The 19391-nt window shown below is 33.0% G+C and overlaps 1 protein-coding gene across 1 annotated transcript in view; it reads right to left on the bottom strand.

The window, feature by feature from the left end:
* The window catches only part of USP53 (ubiquitin specific peptidase 53), a 32418-nt gene extending 13769 nt beyond the window's left edge, over positions 1–18649 (bottom strand). The window contains exons 1-11 of the mRNA XM_039320202.1: positions 18291–18649; positions 16645–16779; positions 15959–16072; positions 15797–15879; positions 12494–12599; positions 5392–5538; positions 4022–4171; positions 3481–3652; positions 2278–2424; positions 886–1032; positions 23–740 (exon numbers count right to left, since the gene is read on the bottom strand). Coding sequence (XP_039176136.1) covers positions 23–740; positions 886–1032; positions 2278–2424; positions 3481–3652; positions 4022–4171; positions 5392–5538; positions 12494–12599; positions 15797–15879; positions 15959–16072; positions 16645–16725 — 1865 coding nt within the window. The 5' untranslated portion in view covers positions 16726–16779; positions 18291–18649. The remainder of the gene's footprint in view (positions 1–22; positions 741–885; positions 1033–2277; positions 2425–3480; positions 3653–4021; positions 4172–5391; positions 5539–12493; positions 12600–15796; positions 15880–15958; positions 16073–16644; positions 16780–18290) is intronic.
* Positions 18650–19391: the final 742 nt, after the last annotated feature.

Raw genomic sequence — 19391 nt, 5'->3', positions numbered from 1 at the left:
AATATATATTTAATATCATTACCTGTAAAAAATGTTTTCTTTCGGAGTGTTGGGGTCAACTGGGCTGTTTCCTTCAGTAACTGGTGAATCCAAATTAGCAGATGCATTGCTGGTATGATCACTGCTTTCATAGCCACATTCAGTCCTTGGTGTCTGCCAATTATCAGGATGAACCTTTCTCTCTATAAATCCTGTTGTTTTTTCTCTATTTCCTTTCTTTCCCAAATCCAGTGAATTCTGGCTTCCTGCTTGTTTTGCTTCATCTTCATAGATAGTCATCAGACCCTTCTGACTCTGATTTTCTTTTGGGTAGTTAACTGAACTCTGCTCCTTTTCATGTTTTAGTTTATTGCTTGCATTTAGCTTGCATTTTGAATTATGTTCTCTTTTCTCTGCATCAGTAAAGATGCTATCAACATTCAGTGTTTCTCGCATGGGTTTCCAGCCTCTGCTTCGACTTCTGCTGCTACTGATACTTCCTTTGTCTTTGGAATCTTGGCTACTATCTGTTTCATAACCAGCTATGTGGTCAGTTTTCATACGGTTCATCTTCTCCCCATCTTCTGTTTTATTTGAGCTGAATGTCTGTACAGTGGGTCTAATTTGATTGTGCACCTTTTCATGTCGATAAGATCCTCTCCCTTGACTACTATATAAACGTTCATTGGAATGATGCCTAAATCCAGTTCCAGAAGGTGGTGATCCTGGCTTAAGATTAGTATGTATTTCTCCTGATAGATCTTAAACAAAGTACCAAAACAAATTATTTATAGTATTCAACTTTATTCTTTGTATAAAATATCTTTTAGTTCCTTAGAATTTCAAGGCAAACTTAGATAGGTTTGGTGTATTTGGGAGGAATTAGCCAGAAGAAAATTCTGTTACCTTTTTGTTTTCCAGATTCTTTCCTTGATCCTCTGTCAGAGTTTTTTCTTAATGATGATGAGTAATTTTTCATCTCAGCTGCCTTTTGAGCACATTCTCTGGAAAGATCTTTTGCTTTTTCTCTATGATCATTATGTCCCAATTTACCTGCAGCAATAAATGCAATTATGCTGTACACCTTCACAGTAATGGAACAGACAAAAAGATAATCTGATTCAGTTTTCCCTAATTTTTTTGGATAGACCAACAAAAGAAAATAACTTCAGCAAATATAAAGAAGTTTATGTCCTGCAACATATAATGCTTAGCAGATTACAATCATATTATTAAAAAAAGCAGTGGGTTAGTATCCTGTATTTGGGAGGAATTCTCTAATTTTTCTTCTGTGGTATTAGAAAAATGTTGGATCTCTGAGGTTTCTTTTTTTTTTCTGAAGAAGGTGCTGAAAATGATAAATCTTAAGAAGCAGCATATATAGGTTCATTTTCATACCTTCCCTTTTCCAAAGCTTAATCAGATCAGGAATGAGGAAAGCAACAATAAGACTGCTCCCAGGAGAAAGTAGAAACTATATTCTAGATTCTGTGGTAAGAACTCAGTAATTCTAAAAAAAAAACCATTCATTTTTAAATATACTATCCCTCCATACTCAACCAGATTTGGAATAACCAGATTACTTGAAACTATAGGTAGTCCTCAATTTACAACCACAACTGGGATCAGAATTTCCACTGTATGCAAGGTGGTTAATTAAATGAGTCACGTCCAATTTTCTGACCTTTTTTGTCATGGTTGTTAATCACCACAGTTGATAAGTGAATCATTCAGTCATTAAGCGAATCTGGCTTCCCCACTGACTTTGCTTATTGGAAGCCAGATGGGAAGGTCGAAATGGTGATCATATGACCTCAAGATGCTGCAATTATTGCAGATACATGCTGGTTGCCAAGTGTCCAAATTTTGATCACATGACTATGGGGATGCAGCAATGGTCATAATGTGAGGACCAGTTCTAAGTCATTTTTTTCAGTGCCATTGTAATGTTGAATGGTTGCTAAATGAATGGTTGTACAGTAATTTCAAATATTGTTTTTGATTCATTTGTTTCATTGGGTTCTCTTTATCTAGTTTGAGGGTTTATGTGGAGAACATATTATGTTTTAGGTCATATTTATGTAGAAATATTGAAACATCAAAAGATATTTGATTCACAAAATTTGAGCACCACCACATGGTAGTTTGCCAAACATTTTATATAATTAGCTTATATAATGTTTAATTACTTGTAGTAGGTAATATTTTTAAGAGCAAAACAAAATTATGTATGATTAACCTTGAAATTAAGCTAATTATAATTCAACCCAGTAATTTAAAAAAGTGTATGATACATACTCGACCCTCTGACATTAGTAGGTTGAGAAAAGTTCCTAGTAAAGGCAGTGTTTTCTAACTGTACTTTTTTACTCTTCTGGTTAGAAGTTTCTTCAAATCCATTCTCCTTTACATAATCTGATTTAACAAAAGTATGTTTCTCAAACCCTAGAAAAAACAAAATTTTAAAAAACATTACTTTTAAGAAGAAGACATTTACCCAGTTTATCTCTGAAATTGGTTTTCCAATGAATAACCTGCCTAACAAATTAAAAATAAATGCCTGAATAAAAGATACAGTGGGCACACTACACAGTTTAAATTTAATAGGAAAAATATTTGAAGAATGATCAAACTTCACCCTTTACTAACAAATAAATTCATAGTAAAATTCCATTTCAGACTAAAAAAATCCACATTTTAAAAATATTTAGTTATTGATCAAAAGAAAAAAATAACCAAGCAAGAAAACAACTGAACTAAGAGAGTAAGAAGGACTCCACAATTCAACAATGAGCTACATGTATTCTCTAATAGAAGTCTAGTATCTGATTTTTGGTTAAAAAAAAAATCCTGTATCTATTTTGCATGTAATGTATTACTGCATCCAATGTGAAAAATTAAATATGTCTCAGACTCAATTTATTAATTTCCTAATAACTAAAGATCCCACAACTTTCCTATCCCTAGCACTGACCTCAAAAATTGAGCATTAATACAAGAACACCAAAATTCATTCAATCAATAGATTAAGCTTATTAGCCTTTCAGAAAGTTCTTAAAACATTTTTTTAGCAGCCTTAGGGATCCCATGGGAACAGGGATGCTCTAAAGTGGTTATATTATATTTAGGATGTTGGTCTATTCTTAGTTGTATTTATGGTGATTTTTTTTAAAATGGCCGTATATACTTGTTTTAAAGTGTTTATTATATGCCATCAAAAGTCATGTTTGTGAGATGGGTCGCTATATAAATTTGCCAAATAAAATAAAAATAAACATGTGGTCCACTGGAAAATTTTAGGCAAGTTACCATCTCTACCCCAACTTGCCACAGTCAGTCTGAAAATAAAAACTAGGAAAGATTTTTATATATAATGAGTGGGAAAAAAAGGTGAATTACTAATATAATATTGGCAGGCCAACTTTCAGTTTATGCCCACCATATTAAGCATCTCATCTTACTAAATAAATATGAAGTTGTAAATATTCAAACTTCTATTACCAAATTCTTCTCCATTTCCTGTAGAGGCTTTATAATGCGACCAATGAATTATATGCTGCAGTGCATCTTCTGTTGATACTGGTGTACCATCTGGGTTTGCATAAAATAGTAGCAATGGCTGAAAGTGACACCGGATGCACTTGGTTACCACATCTTTCCATTTTGTTCCAACCTAAAAGAAAAAAGTAATCATTTAATTTAGTAAAGAAAAAGTGGCAATCTAATTAAAAATAAGCTGGTATACCTTCAAACAAATCAAAACGTCTTTAAATAATTTAGAGATGTGAAAAATAACTCTTTTGTGTAATGCATGCTAGTGAAGCAGCAAATTCCCTGCATGACTTAGAACAACAACTAAATCTTTCATCCTACATCATATGTATGATCAGAAAATATTCTGACAGCCTTAATTTTGATATCAAGACATTACTTTATGTCTTGATATCAAAATTAAGGATGGCAGAATGTTATATAAAGTATCTTTAATTATTTTTAGGAGCTATCTGGATGCCTCTATATAAAATGCAATATCATAACTTACCTCTTTAACATTAGCATCATCAAATAACACCCATTTACAACTCTTGGTATGAAAGGCAAAGGCACAATAATGTCTGCTTGCATAGCATATCATCCCCACAAGAAAAAGCTCACTGTTTTTGGCATGTTCATCAGTAACCCTATAGAACAACTGTAAAAACAATAGATAGGCTAGTAAGAAATAGAGCTGAGGATAAATTACAACAATTTTACATAGCCAGATTGAAAGAGTTCATCCAGTTTATTTACTAAAGCATATAAGACAAAGCATCTGAATTCTTTTACATCAGCATACTGTAATCTTAGAAATGCCTTTTTCAGAATAAATCGTTATACAACTGATTCCCTCATTAGAAGTTTTATGTTCTACTTGAGTCATCTATTATCATTTAGATCAGTGGTTCTCAACCTTTTTAATGCCGTGACCCCCCAACCGGTCGTAAGTCGAGGACTACTCAACCGGTCATAAGTCGAGGACTACTCAACTGGTGCAGCACCGTTTGCAGAAGGGGACTTTTGGCGGGCTCAGCAGGGCAGAGACAGCCTGGACAATTCCTATTGGCTTTTGAAAGCCAATAGAATTAGACTCTATTCAAGAGAGTCTATTCTATTGGCTTTTAAAAGCCAATAGAATAAAAGGGAGTAGCACAGCTAAGGAAAAGGAGAAAAAATGGCGGACTGCGTTGTTTGGCGACCCCCGTGAAATGGTCGTTCGACCCCAAATGGGATCCCGACCCACAGGTTGAGAACCACTGATTTAGATCAATGGCCTAAGATTTCCTGGCTGTAAGTAGGAATCACCAATGAATAGTTTCTAGAAATTAAAAAAGTACCTTGACTTTTCAAAATATACCTTTGGATTATGTTAACTAATTTACTGAATTTTAAGTTATCTTTTAAATTTTTGTTTCTGCTATTTTAAAACTGAAATACTTTATACATTATATAATAAATAGACACACACATTATTGTGTATTCAGTTATACATTTGTACTATTTTGTTCTAGGACACCTGAGAAATTTTATTACCTGAACCACATATTTTAAAGGTTGTATTTTGATTTGATTTACACAACCAAGACTAGGTGCAATATATCTTTTTTTTTTTTAAATCTAGGCCTATTAAAATAGTGGTAAATGATGAAGAATGACATTTCATGTGCAATCTAGTTATAAAGTTAAAAAAATCCTTTTAGCATGGAATTCTACGTATGCTTTTCAGGGAGAAATTCCAACTTCATTTGATTGAGTTTCTTCTGAGAATAGGACTCTAGTATTAGACAAAACAGAGAACTCTGTTCTTAGTAATTTCAAAGTTATTTTAATATGTTGAGAGACACAGAAAATTAAAAATATTAATATGTTCAATACCCCTGGAAGATAAAGTTGTGTTGCCAGATTTCGGATGACATCTTCTGTTAGATCAGAATGTTCAGAATCCCAAACTAATCCAATAGTAACTATTTCTGGAGAATTCATTAGAACACGACGGATTTTAATTTTTTGGCCACAGTTGCTCTACAAAAAAAAAGAAGCGACAAATAGTATGATCTAGATGCTTTTGAATGTCAAGATCTTCATATAAACCACATAAAATTCACTTAGATGACTATGTTTTATAATAGATAATATCTCCAATTTATTCACATCCCAAATTCCATTATTTCTGATCTAAATGGTCAGTTATAAACTTAAATATGTTATCAATAATGCTGCAATTCATCTGAGTTTCTTAACACTTTTTTAAAAAAGTAGGTTTCTTTAGAGACTTAAACAAATTATTGTAATTTTATTTTTGGGTCACTGAAATGTTTAATTGCAATTAATTGTTTTGTGTATCAATAAGCTATATGATTTCTGGTCTTCCGGTGGATCTGCGCGCGCGATGGCGGCTACTTTGTAGCCGTCCTCCTGGGAAAGTGTTAGAACCGCTATGAACAGCAGACATCAGCTGTTCTGCGGTTCAAAACCTCCTTCCCGGGCAAAGGGAGGGAGGAGAGTATCATCTGAATAGTGGTAGAGCCTCTGATGCACCCCAAGGTTTTCTTTTGGGGGTGAAAAGAGTGCTCCCACGGAGTTCAGATTGTCTCCGTTTCCCAGCTGTTTTTGTCTCTAGGGACAAAACAAGCCGCTGCAACCACCTCCGCGATTAAAGTGACCTGGTGAGTTTTTTTAAAAAGCGGACAGAGCTAAATAGAGGATTTTGTTTTTTCCGATCTTATTTGGATTTTAAATTTAAAGATTTACTTTTATTCCCTCTTTTTGTTTTTTTCTTTTGTTGAAAGGGAAACTAAAATGGCGATCGGCAGGTTTTTTGGTGGTTTTTTTTTTAAATGACTGGAACGGAATGGAACGGATTTTTTGATGTTGGGTTTGGATTTTAGGAGGATTATTTTCCCTTTCTGTTTAACTTTTTTTTTATTTTTTGAAGGACTTTTTTTGTTTTTTGTACTTTTAAAAAATAACGGAACGGATTTTTCTATTTAATTATTCTTTTTCTCTTTCCTTTTCTTTCTTTTTCTTAACTTTTTTCTTTTTATTATAATGATCTCCTTTTGAAGGAGTTTTTGATTTTTTGGAGTTAATCTCCCCCTTTTTTTTTTTTGCTTAACTTTTTTTTCCCTCCTTTTTTTGGGGTATTTTTTAAGAAGGACTAAAGATTTTCTAAGATGGCTCCAAAGCGTCCAGTAATCCCCACTGCTCCTAAGGTGGTTTCTTCTTCGGTGATATCATCAGTGCAACAATCTAAATCAATAGTTTCACCCTCTCCTTCGGCACAGTTATTAACGGTAAAGGATTTGCAAGACATAATGGGAAATGCTATATCTCAAATCAGGGGAGAAGTGAAAGAGATTTTAGTGGAAAATAATAGGATTCTGAGGCAAGATATAGTTTTGGCTTTAAAAGGATTTGCCTCTGTTCTTGAAAAGTTGAACTTTTGTGTAGAAGAGGTTGCAGACAAAGTGGAGCTCTTGGAGGGAAAATTTGAAGGCATGGAAAAAGAGATGGAAAATTCTCAAGATGAGATTCTTAGGCTTCAATATAGAGAAATGGAATATGCTTTAAGAATTAGAGGCTTGACCAGGGAGATGGTTGGCTTACCAATTGAGAAAGAAACAGAGACAGAGAATTATAGATAAAATAAATTATAATGGTAAATTGGTGTATCAGAAAGAGTTGATTAAGAAATCTTTTTTAGATTATTATCAAAAACTATATAAGAGTACTAATGTACAAACTTTAGATATAAATAATTATTTAAGTGAAGCCAACTTCCCCAAATTAACAGAAGATCAGAAACAAGAAATTAATGGTTTAATTACTAGTGAGGAAATTGTGACAGTGATTAAGGAATTAAAATTAGGTAAAGCACCGGGTACGGATGGCCTGACATCTATTTATTATAAAACTTTGCTAGAAGAGATGTTTCAACCTTTATGTGAGCTTTTTAATAATATATTACAGGGTTTAAAGACTTGTCCATCATGGGGCAGAGCCTTTATATCTTTAATTCCAAAAGAAGATCAAGATCTTACTTTACCAAAGAATTATAGACCTATATCTCTTTTAAATGTAGATTATAAGATTTTTGCAAAAATCTTAGCCAATAGGCTCATGAGGGTTTTGCACCAGCTTATACATAAGGACCAAACGGGTTTTATAACTGGTAGGTATATGAAGAATAACGTTAGACAAATTATTAACTTACTAGAATATTTAGATAAGAATAACCAAGTTTCTGCAGGACTGATATTTTTAGATGCTGAAAAAGCTTTTGACCAATTGAATTGGCAGTTTATGTTAAGATTAATTGAGGATATGAATTTTGGAGAAAAAATTTTACAAGCTCTTGGTGCTATATATCAAAAACAAACGGCACAACTTATAGTTAATGGGGGTTTGTCAGAAGTTTTTACAATAGAAAAAGGGACAAGACAGGGATGTCCACTGTCACCACTACTGTTTGTTTTAACTTTGGAAATTCTGCTGATTAAAATTCGAGAATCTCAGGAAATAAAAGGAATAGAAGTTAATAAAAAAGAATATAAACTAAGAGCTTTTGCATATGACTTGGTGGTTACCTTGTCTCAACCTACCTATTCTGTGGTAGAGTTGTTACAATTGATTTACCAATATGGATGGGTTTCGGGATTTAAAATTAATAATAATAAGACTAAAATATTACCCAAAAATATGACTAATTTGGATAAGCAGACTTTGGTTAACTTGACAGACTTTGAAGTTGTTGATAAGATAAAATATTTGGGGGTCACTTTATCTGTTTCTAATGTAAAATTGTATAAAAATAATTATGAAAGGTTGTGGGTCAGGGTACAAAGAGATTTGAAAAATTGGGAGAAGTTGCAATTATCCCTTATGGGAAGAATTGCGGTGATTAAAATGAATGTCCTGCCAAAGTTTCTCTTTTTATTTCAAATGATACCTATCTTAAAGAATGAGGTTAACTTAAATGAATGGCAGAAAGGTATCAATAAATTTATTTGGGCAGGGAAAAAACCAAGAGTAAAGCTTAAAATTATGCAAGATATTCGTGAGAGAGGTGGACTCAAGGTACCGAATTTGAAATTGTATTATGATGCTGTGGCTTTAACATTACTTAGTGACTGGGTTAATTTAACAAATGTAGAAATACTCCACTTGGAGGGTTGGGATTTACTTTTTGGATGGCATGCCTATTTAATTTTTAATAAAAAAGTTGACTGGGTTTTTAAATCTCATATTATAAGGATTTCTTTACTTCGGGTTTGGAGGAAATATTATAAAAGTGATTTTAAAATACCATTATGGGCTATACCTTGGCATGCGATAGAGGGGATAAGGAAAGGAGTTAAGATGGATAGTGTTTCTTATGCACAATTACTCAGATGGGATGGTAAAAATTGGCAGTTAAAATCTTTGGATGATTTAGCACATGAAAATATTAATTATTTATGGTTTCAGTATAGACAAATAGTGGATAGATAGAAGATAGATCGTAATATGAGTTTGCTTAGAGAAGATGAAAATCTTTTTAAACAAGTAAAAGATCAAAGGCGAACTCATATTAAGAGAATCTATGGGGTGCTAGTAGAACTGGATTCAGAACCAGAACTAATTAAAGAATGTATGATTAAATGGGCACAAAATTTTGGTGAACCAGTTCTACTAGATACCTGGGAAACCATCTGGGTGAAGAATATTAAATTTACACAAGCCCAGAACTTAAGGGAGAATTTTTACAAAATGTTTTATAGATGGCACCTTGATCAACAAAAAATGTCTCGTAGGTACCCTGACTTACAGCCTAAATGTTGGAGATGTGGTTGTTTGGATGCTACTTATTATCATATTTGGTGGTCGTGTAAAAATATAAAAGCTTTTTGGATTAAGATATGGTGGAATATTCAAAGAATTTTTAGAAGGAGGGTAAAATTTACCCCACAATTGTTTTTGTTGGGTATCGTTACTGATTGTGATGTTAAGGAGGTTATACTGATGTTAAATTTAATCACAGCCGCAAGGTTGTTAGTAGGGCAATACTGGAAGAAGGAATCTTTGCCTACCTTGCAAGAATGGTTTTTTAAAGTTTCTTATTTGGCGGAAATGGCAAAGATTTCAGCTTTTTTAAAGGATCAATCGCAAGAGAAGTTTTTTGCGGTATGGGAAAAATGGATAGATTTTATACAACATAAGTTGGATATAAAAAAATATTACTTAGTTTTTCAATAACTTATATATAAATTTTAATATTTTATAGATTGTATTTTTTTTCTTCTCTTTTCTTATATTTCTTATTTTTATTTTATCTTATTTTACTTCCTTTTTTATATATATATACATCTTTTCTTCTTTCTTTTCTCTTTTCTTCTTTTTCTTTTTAAGCATTTTTCTTTTTTTAATATTTATGCTTTTCTTTTTTACATACATATTATTGTTAATTATCTTATAAGTTTATGTAATGTATTTAGATATATTTATGGTTTATACTTTTTTAATTTCTTTTTAAGATTTTTAGAAATTTTAATTAAGCCTATATTCAGCTCTGGGAAGGTTGCGGGGGATGGAGTGGGAGGGTTGGGGTGGTTGGGTAGGGTTGTTTTTTGTTTTTTATTTTTTCTTTTCCCTATTTGTAAAAATTTTAAAAATTTTCAATAAAAAAAAAAGAATTAGAGGCTTGAGAGAGTCACTGCAAGGAGATCTGAGAGAGATGGTTGCAAATGACTTTGCTGTGATTCTGGACAGAGAAAAAGAGGAAATATTTAGTGAAATTGAAAAAAACATTTAGAGTTAACTCTGTGGTGGCAAAGCAAAGAAATCTGCCAAGAGATGTGGTAATTTACTTTGGGAAAAGATCCCTGCGCAATGAAATTATACAAGCTTTTTACAATAAGAGGTTTCAGATTGCTTCACAAGACTTTATAATTTTAAAGGAGATCCCATCTAAAATTTTAAGAAGAAAGGAGTTTGCTTTTTTAGCAGATGAATTTAAAAAGAGGCGAATGTTGTTTAGATGGGATGTCCCGACTGGAATGGTGGTGAATTATCTGGGGACACGTTATAGACTTAATACTGTTTTCAAAGCAAAAGAGTTTACACTTCGGTCCTGGGGGTATGTTCATCGCCACCTATCATGTCTAAAGTTTTGGAAGAGAAGAAGGCAGAATTGCAGTCTGAAGGGCCTATATTGATGAAAATTGGGAAATTTCAGACTGAGGGGCCTCAACAAGTTGAGATGAAGGAGCAGAGGATAACTCGTGTAACACATAAACGCAAAGAAAAGGAGCAACAGAAGAAGGAGGTTAAGGAAGCCTCACAAGTATTTGTTTCTGAGTCTGCGGGAGAAGCAAGATCTATAAACTTTTTGGAGCAACCTTTAAGGGCAGATTTCCAAGCACTTCTCTCGAGGTTTTTGGATAAGAGAGATTGATAAAGAATGTATAGATTGTTTTCAGGTTATTGATAGATTACAGTTCACTGTGGATGGAATTGGTTATTGGTAAAGAGGAGAGAAGATTATGGAGATCGAATGAAAATTCTAGATAAGAAGTTTAAGTTTAGTAATTTAAGGAGTATTCAAAAGAGTATTTTGTTTTAATGGTATAACTAACGTTTATATGTTTATTTTTGTGTTTGATGATAAAGAAAGAGGGATAGATTAGATTTTATATAATATAAGTATGATATTATGGAGATTGAATGAAAATTTTAGATAGGTAGTGCATGTTTAGATATCTAAGGAGCATTTAAAGGAATATTTTGTTTTAAATATGTATAAGGGAATTTCAATGTTATAAGTAATGTTTATATGTGTGTTTTTGAGGGTGTTTATAAAGAATGATGGATAAACTTTAAATAATATAAGTATGACATTAGAAAATGTTTAGTTTTTTTTTTCTTCTGACTAATTTGCACTTAAAGTTCATAAAATTTTAAGGGTGGCTTAATTTTCTTATTAAATTTTTTTTGGGGTTCTTATTTTTCTTTTTCTTCTTTTAATTTTTTATTATTATTATCTTTTCTTTTTTTTAGTTTTATATTGGTGTTAGAGTATTCTATAATTTGTCTAATGATTGTAATCATAATTTTTTTTGCTTTTTATATATTGGTCTTAAAGTTTCTGAATAATTTATAAAGAGGAGAGAAGATTATGGAGATTGAATGAAAATTCTAAATAAGAAGTTTAAGTTTAATAATTTAAGGAGTATTTAAAAGAATATTCTGTTTTAATGGTATAATTAATGTTTATATGTGTATTTTTGAGTTTGATGACAAAGAAAGAGGGATAGATTTTATATAATATAAGTATGATATTATGGAGATTGAATGAAAATTTTAGATAGGTAGTGTATGTTTAGATATAATTTTTTTTTTGTTTTTTATATATTGGTCTTAAAATATTTTATAATTTGTTTAATTATTGTAATTAATTGCTTATGGTTTACATGTGTTTAAACTTTTTTCTTTTAAGTTTTAATTAAGCCTGTATTCAGCTCTGGGAAGGTTGGGGGAGGGTTGGGGTGGGTTGGGAGGGTTTGGGGAGGGGATTTTTTTTTTCTTCTGTAAAATTTCAAAAAACTTTCAAAAAAAAAATAAGCTATATGATTTTTACTAAAAATGTGCACATCACCATTGTCATTTTAAATTCTCCAAAATGATTATTTTTATGCTTGATAATATGAAGACTTTCTGTATAATAAATTTTGATATATTGTTTTAAAAACAATTAACCTTTTTCAAATAGCTATTATTTTATCTGAGAGCCAAAACCAAATAATTGTTTAAGCGGTTACTTTTCCTGCGATCTTGCCAACATGTACTAATTTGATTTATGATTTAAGTACTTGAAGGCTACATTGACCTGCCAAGACAAATTTTAAAAACTAACTTTTCACAATGTTAAAAGTTTGGATTTATCACTCAAGGGCCCCTCCCCCACCAAAATAGAAGAGCAATATTTCTTTGGTAAACTTACAGGACAGTCCCTGAAGTCATCTATAGTATTTGCAGCCTGAAGGAATTGAGCAAACATTTCTGGCTTGAGTCTTTCATGCCTTTCCACCATTCTATCAATTTCATTGCTGTAAATGAAGCAATTTGATTTAGTCCACTTTATTATTGCAATTAACAGAATGTTCCTATATTTGTTACATTTATATTCTGGTTTTTACTAAGGAGTACAAGATAGCACAAAAGCACTAATTTGTCCTATTCTTCCACACAATAACCCTGTGTGGTAACCCTGAGATGAGATCATAACTGGCATTTGTCTAGTGAGTTTCCATGTTTGAAGGTGGGCAATTTACTGTTTACATTAAAGCTGGTGAGCAAGATTAGAGAAAAAACCAGTTGTTTCTTTTACAGATTTAGATCTATTTAGGGCTATGCAAATCTTACTTGATATTACAAATACAGAAAGGTACATGAAAAGAAAATGTATTATGTAAATATGAATGTAAGTATTTTCAAGGATGGAAAAAACCAGATGCTTGGACCTTAAAACCACACAGGGCAACTTAACAGGCTATGAACTGAGCTCTGGTCAAACTTCAACAGTTTACTATTGTTCTTATGACTGGAATTTCTTAAAAAACGCTTTGGAAAAAAATGATTTGAACATTTCTGATCATATGAGGCGAATATACTTCAATAAACTTCTCCCTTGTAATTAAAAATATTGGGCTACAATGACAAAGTAAAACATTTTGCTATAATTTCAACATTCCCTAACATTTCATTTTTAGAAAGCATTATTTATGGGCTTAAAATTTGGCAAATGTAGTGATGTCTAAAAATTATGTTTGCTATTCCATTCCATCACAATAACTTGTTAAATGGATACATCTAGCTTACCTATAATGTCCATTCTACTTGGAAGCAGGATTACAGCTTGGACTGATGGGAAATCGTTCCATGTAGGAGAATAGGATAATTTCCTCTGCTGTGCCTTGTGAAATACTTTAGTTAAATTCTGATTTCCATCATCTGGGAGGAAGCAACTTCCTATTAGTTCAAGCTGTTATTTTAGTTCCTAAAATACTAAAATAATGGCTGATCTAGTAACCTTAAGAAAGATTTGATCAGACAGAAGTTCCCAACTATCACAACTTCTGAACCTTAAAATCTTTGTATCTGTTGTTTTTATCTGATTGTTGTGCACCGCCCACAGTTCTTTTTCTAAAATGGGTGGCTAAAAAGTTTGATTAATAAATAATAAATAAAAACCTAAGCAGACTCAGACTTACAGTGAGGGAAAAAAGTATTTGATCCCCTGCTCATTTTGTATGTTTGCCCACTGACAAAGAAATGATCAGTCTATAATTTTAATGATAGCTTTATTTTAATAGTGAGAGACAGAACAACAAAAAAATCCAGAAAAACACATTTCAAAAAAGTTATAAATTGATTTGCATTTTAATGAGTGAAATAAGTATTTGACTCATTCGCAAAACATGACTTAGTACTTGGTGGCAAAACCCTTGTTGGCAATCACAGAGGTCAGACGTTTCTTGTACTTGGCCACATCTCAGGAGGGATTTTGTCCCACTCCTCTTTGCAGATCCTCTCCAAGTCATTAAGGTTTTGAGGCTGACATTTGGCAGCTCAAACCTTCAGCTCCCTGCACAGATTTTCTATGGGATTAAGGTCTGGAGATTGGCTAGGCCACTCCAGGACCTTAATGTGCTTCTTCTTGAGCCACTCCTTTGTCGCCTTGGCCATGTGTTTTGGGTTATTGACATGTTGGAATACCCATCCACGACCCATTTTCAATGCCCTGGCTGAAGGAAGGAGGTTCTCACCCAAGATTTGATGATACATGGCCCCATTCACCGTCCCTTTGATGTGGTGAGGTTGTCCTGTCCCCTTAGCAGAAAAAATATCCCCAAAGCATAATGTTTCATCTCCATATTTGATGGGGAATGGTGTTCTTGGGGTCACAGACAGCATTTCTCCTCCTCCTAACACGACAAGTTGAGTTGATGTCAAAGAGCTTGATTTTGGTCTCATCTGATCACAACATTTTCACCTAGTTCTCCTCTGAATCATTCAGATGTTTATTGGCAAACTTCAGATGGGCCTGTACATATGCTTTCTTGAGCAAGGGGACCTTGCGACCGCTGCAGGATTTCAGTTCTTCACAGCATAGTGTATTACCAATTGTTCTCTTGGAGACTATGGTCTCAGCTGTCTTGAAATCATTGACAAGATCCTCCTGTGTAGTTCTGGTCTTATTTTTCACCGTTCTCATGATCATTGCAACTCCATGAGGAGAGATCTTGCATGGGGCCCCAGACTGAAGGAGATTGACAGTTATTTTGTGTTTCTTCTATTTGCAAATAATCGCACCAACTGTTGTCGTCTTCTAACCAAGCTGCTTGGCGATAATCTAGTAGCCCATTCCAGCCTTGTGTAGGTCTATAATCTTGTCCCTGACATCATTGGACAGCTCTTTGGTCTTGGCCATGGTGGAATCTGATTATTTCTGGGGATAGGTGTCTTTTATACAGGTAACAAGCTGAGATTAGGAATACTCTCTTTAAGAAAGTGTTCCTAATTTCAGCTTGTTACCCATATAAAAGACACCTGGGAGCCAGAAATCTTACTGATTGATAGGGGATCAAATACTTATTTCACTCATTAAAATGCAAATCAATTTATAACTTTTTTGAAATGTGTTTTTCTGGATTTTTTTGTTCTATTAAAATAAACCTACCATTAAAATTATGGACTGATCATTTCTCTGTCAATGGGCAAACATACAAAATCAACAGGGATCAAATACTTTTTTCCCCTCACTATAATTACTACTTCAATGAAGGACTACCAGAAAATCCTAATGCTGTAATACCAGACACTTTGAAAAACATCCAAGAAAGCAATTACAAACCATTTCTGCACAGTTGTGAAAAAAATTATGTAGACTTGTCCATCAAGTTCCCCAGAAGTTGATTTTGTAATATATGTTATTGTGTTCAATTCATCGGTGTTTTTATCAATAGAATATTACCTAACGCTATTTACAATTGATATTTCATTCTCATTTGACAACAAATACAATGGAATTTTTAGAACATAAATATCTCTCTCTCCTAGGAACTGACTACACTTTCAGATGTGAATATTCTTCAGTTTTAACTTGATAAGGAGGTAATTGGGTCATTAAAGCTAGTATCTTTGCTCTAAGCCATGTCTCACTATTTACTACTCAAATTTAAAATTGTTAACTTATGAGAATGGAGGAAAAAAGACAAAGCATAACAAAAATACATTTCCTTACCATAATGCTGTTGTTGAAATGTAACGTACAAATTCTGTAAAAGGCAAAGGGTCTGAGGATGCCCCACAAGTAGAACATACACGCTATAAATAAAAGAAAGTTTTTTTTTAATTTTTAGAAGTAATGTTAAAGAAGTAAAATAAATGTGAATAAATATCTTACCTGTTCATATAATGTCATAGCAAACTTTTGATGTGTTATGCAGGATTTAGAAGTGCACATATCTGTTCCATTGCTTGGTACTATGTGATAGTGAATTCTCTCAAGGATATTTTCCTAAACAAGTAACGGTTTTATTTTAATCATGATAATATGTCATCAAGTTGGTATTGACTATAAGAGGCCTCATATGCAAACATTATCTGTCGCCAACCTGCTCTTCACGCAATAAATTTCACCAACTGAATCTTCAAAATGGCTTGTACATATGTTTCAATATGGTTATTTTTATCTCACAAGAACAATTTCTGTTTCATTCTGAAATAAACCAGGCTCCTTTGTTCTATGTTTCAATGCTCAGAATAAAGGGACAATAGTGACTGGACAAAAAAAATCCCCATTGTATTCAGAATTATAATCTTTGTATCAAATGAAATGATTACCAAATTCTATATAACTGGGTATATACAATAGCTCAAACAAATATTTTTGTATTACAAATTACCTTTATTCTCAGTCTTTTAAATAAAAAAAATATCATTGTTGTTATAGTCCTTTTCAGAATCCCAAAGCATACTGCCCTAAACTGATTTTTCACTGAAATATTGAATATGGCTCTTTGGCAAGAAGAAGCCAAGAATCAAAACAATACCTAAAATAAATGTTAAATATTGTAATATCATACTTACAAAACATTCTGCTGCATCATCCATAAAACCAAGTCGAAATCGCTGTTCATCTTTAAAACTTTCAGCCAAGGCATGCCTCATGTTATTTGATGGGAGAGCCTTTTCTCGACTGTGTTGGAATTGGGAAAATATTGTCTGGAAATCAATAGCAATATTTTATCTATTAAACGATTGGGAACAGTATAGTGTATTTGAATACATCAAAACAAAGTCCAGCATTTGGTAGCATTGAGAACTTGTGATTCTCCAGATGCCACTGAACTAGAATGAAGATTTTTCACTATTAGTGGCTAAGACTTCTGGAAGTTGACCTTCAGCAACTAAAAGGCAAATTGTTCCCTATATGGTATAGAACACTGTTCTGTAACAATGGCCATTTTGAACACAATGCAGGTATCCAATACACAATACCATTTATTCATGATACACCATAATTCACTTCTGCTTTGTTCCTCCTACAAGTTGATTGGCTAAAAAGAAGTGAAAATCTAAATCCTTGGCGGTTTACAATATGCTTGAATTGGAATCCTGCTGTTTTCTCTGCTATCAAATCTCATTAATAAGCCAGGAATCTGGAATCTTGGCATAATCTGTATGAAATACACAATCATGAGCCATGATGGCTTAGTGGTTAGAATGCAGTATTGCAGGATAACTCTATCCATTGCCTTCCATCCTTCCGAGGTCAGTAAAACGAGGACCCAGATTGTTGGAGGCAAAATGCTGATTTGTAAGCTGCTAAGAAAATGCTGTAAAGCACTATGAAGCAAGTGCTATGTGCTATTGTTATAATTGTGCTTGTTCCATTCAAATAAGAGAGAATTATATATGAAGTGGACTATCATGTTGTTATCATCATTACAAATATATATTAAAAATTTTTCCACCAAGATAATTTTCTTGAGCTCATTGAAAATCAGAAAGGTTGAGCCAGAATGGCAACACAGTTTGCTTCTGTTAAAATTATGAGGAAATCATAAAAGGCTAAAAGATCAACACTCAGTATACTATAACAATTCTCACAATGGCTAACCATGGCATGAAAGCTGTATCTTTACCATCTCTTTAGCAACCGGTGTACTCATTCTGAGCATGGGTTCTACATGAGAATGGCAACAAAATAAGGCAATATAATATTCCTAGTAGTTAAATGAAAAACAGGTATCCAACAATTACACTTGTTTTTCTTATCTAATTCTTTTCCTTTACTAAGCTACATTTGTTTTAGACAAAGAGCACACAATTTGTATCCCTTAAGTCAATCCATACAGTTCTCAACCCAATTTCAAAACACCATACAAAGAATCAACACAGACATCTGCCATTGATTATCTTTTAGTTGGGGGAAATAAAGAGTATCATAAAAAATATAGATGTTCTAATCAGTTTCACAATGCTACCATTATTACATGGTAATCAACAAATTATAACAGAAAGAACCTTTCAAAGAAAAAAATGCCCACTACTGCTTTATGTACAGAATATTGATCAAAAACAATTAAAACAATTAACAAATTCTACTTTTAAGAAGTTTTTTCCTACAATTTAACTTATTAGATATGTGTCAATGAACCAGAGATTTTCATGAATATTTGCCAAAATTAATTTTCATTCATACAAGGTAAATAAGAAAATTATAAGGTTACCTTCAAGGCACAAAATATGCAGGCATCACCTTGACAAACGTGTCCTGTAAGACCTCTTAAACTTCTACGGAATATATCAAGTTGCCATAAAACCTACAAAGAAGAAAAAATTAATATTCATTTTTGCCAAAGATTTACTTTTATTCAAAGGTCAATGTCTACAATTAATTGCTATTTTTTGCTACAGATACACCAAGATAACATGAAATACTACATTTACATTGCTTCTGTGGGGATGCTCTTAACTTTAGTGGAACCTGCAATAATTTTGAATAGATATTAAATGATAATCAATTGTTTCCTATCCAACTTGTTTTCTTTCATTCAGTCCATTATTGTTTAAACCAATGTATAATTTTATGCAATATTTTACCTAGTAATTTTCTTGGATTGTTATGGTTATTCATACAGGATATAGTTAGATGTGTATATATATATATATATATATATATATATATATATATATATATATATATATATGTCTTTGGTTGTTCGGGTTTTCTCCCGCGTAAAATTGGAAGTGTCTTGGCAACGTTTCGACGAAGTCACATTCGTCATCTTCAGGCTGGTGTTTTTAGCTTCTTGCTTTGAGCAGCAATGTGTGGTTTTAGCTGTTTCTTCCTTTTAACTGCCAGTGAGGGTATGAACTGATTGGATGGGAGCTTGGCTGTGTTCTGATTGGGTGGAGGTGTGTTCTGAATGGTAAGGGGCTTGGCTGTGCTCTGATTGGCTGGGGGAGTGTTCTGTTTGGTTGTGCTCAGGTTAGTCTGAGTTGCAGAGGGGTTTAAGATTTTGGGGTTAGGGAGTCGTTTGTCAATAAGGGCAGGTTTCCAAATGGCTGGTAGGCGGGAGGTATCATCTCGCTTGTTCATGCTGTGTGGGCGTTTTTCTATCTCGATGGCTTCTCTGATTATTCTGTTATTAAAATGTTCACTTTTGGCAATGGTTCTGGTATTTTTAAAGTCAATTTCATGTCCTGTGGCTTTAAGGTGTTGGACCAGGGAAGATGTTGGTTCCTCTTTTTTGACTGAGTTCTTATGTTCTTCAATGCGTGCACTTATTCTTCTGTTGGTTTGTCCGATGTATGTGGTGGGACAAGTG

The sequence above is a fragment of the Crotalus tigris genome, unplaced genomic scaffold, assembly GCF_016545835.1.
Source record: "Crotalus tigris isolate CLP2741 ecotype Arizona unplaced genomic scaffold, ASM1654583v1 scf7180000023625.2024221, whole genome shotgun sequence".
In the NCBI taxonomy this organism is placed as follows: Eukaryota; Metazoa; Chordata; class Lepidosauria; order Squamata; family Viperidae; genus Crotalus; species Crotalus tigris.
This window is presented reverse-complemented; position numbering and strand designations above follow the sequence as displayed.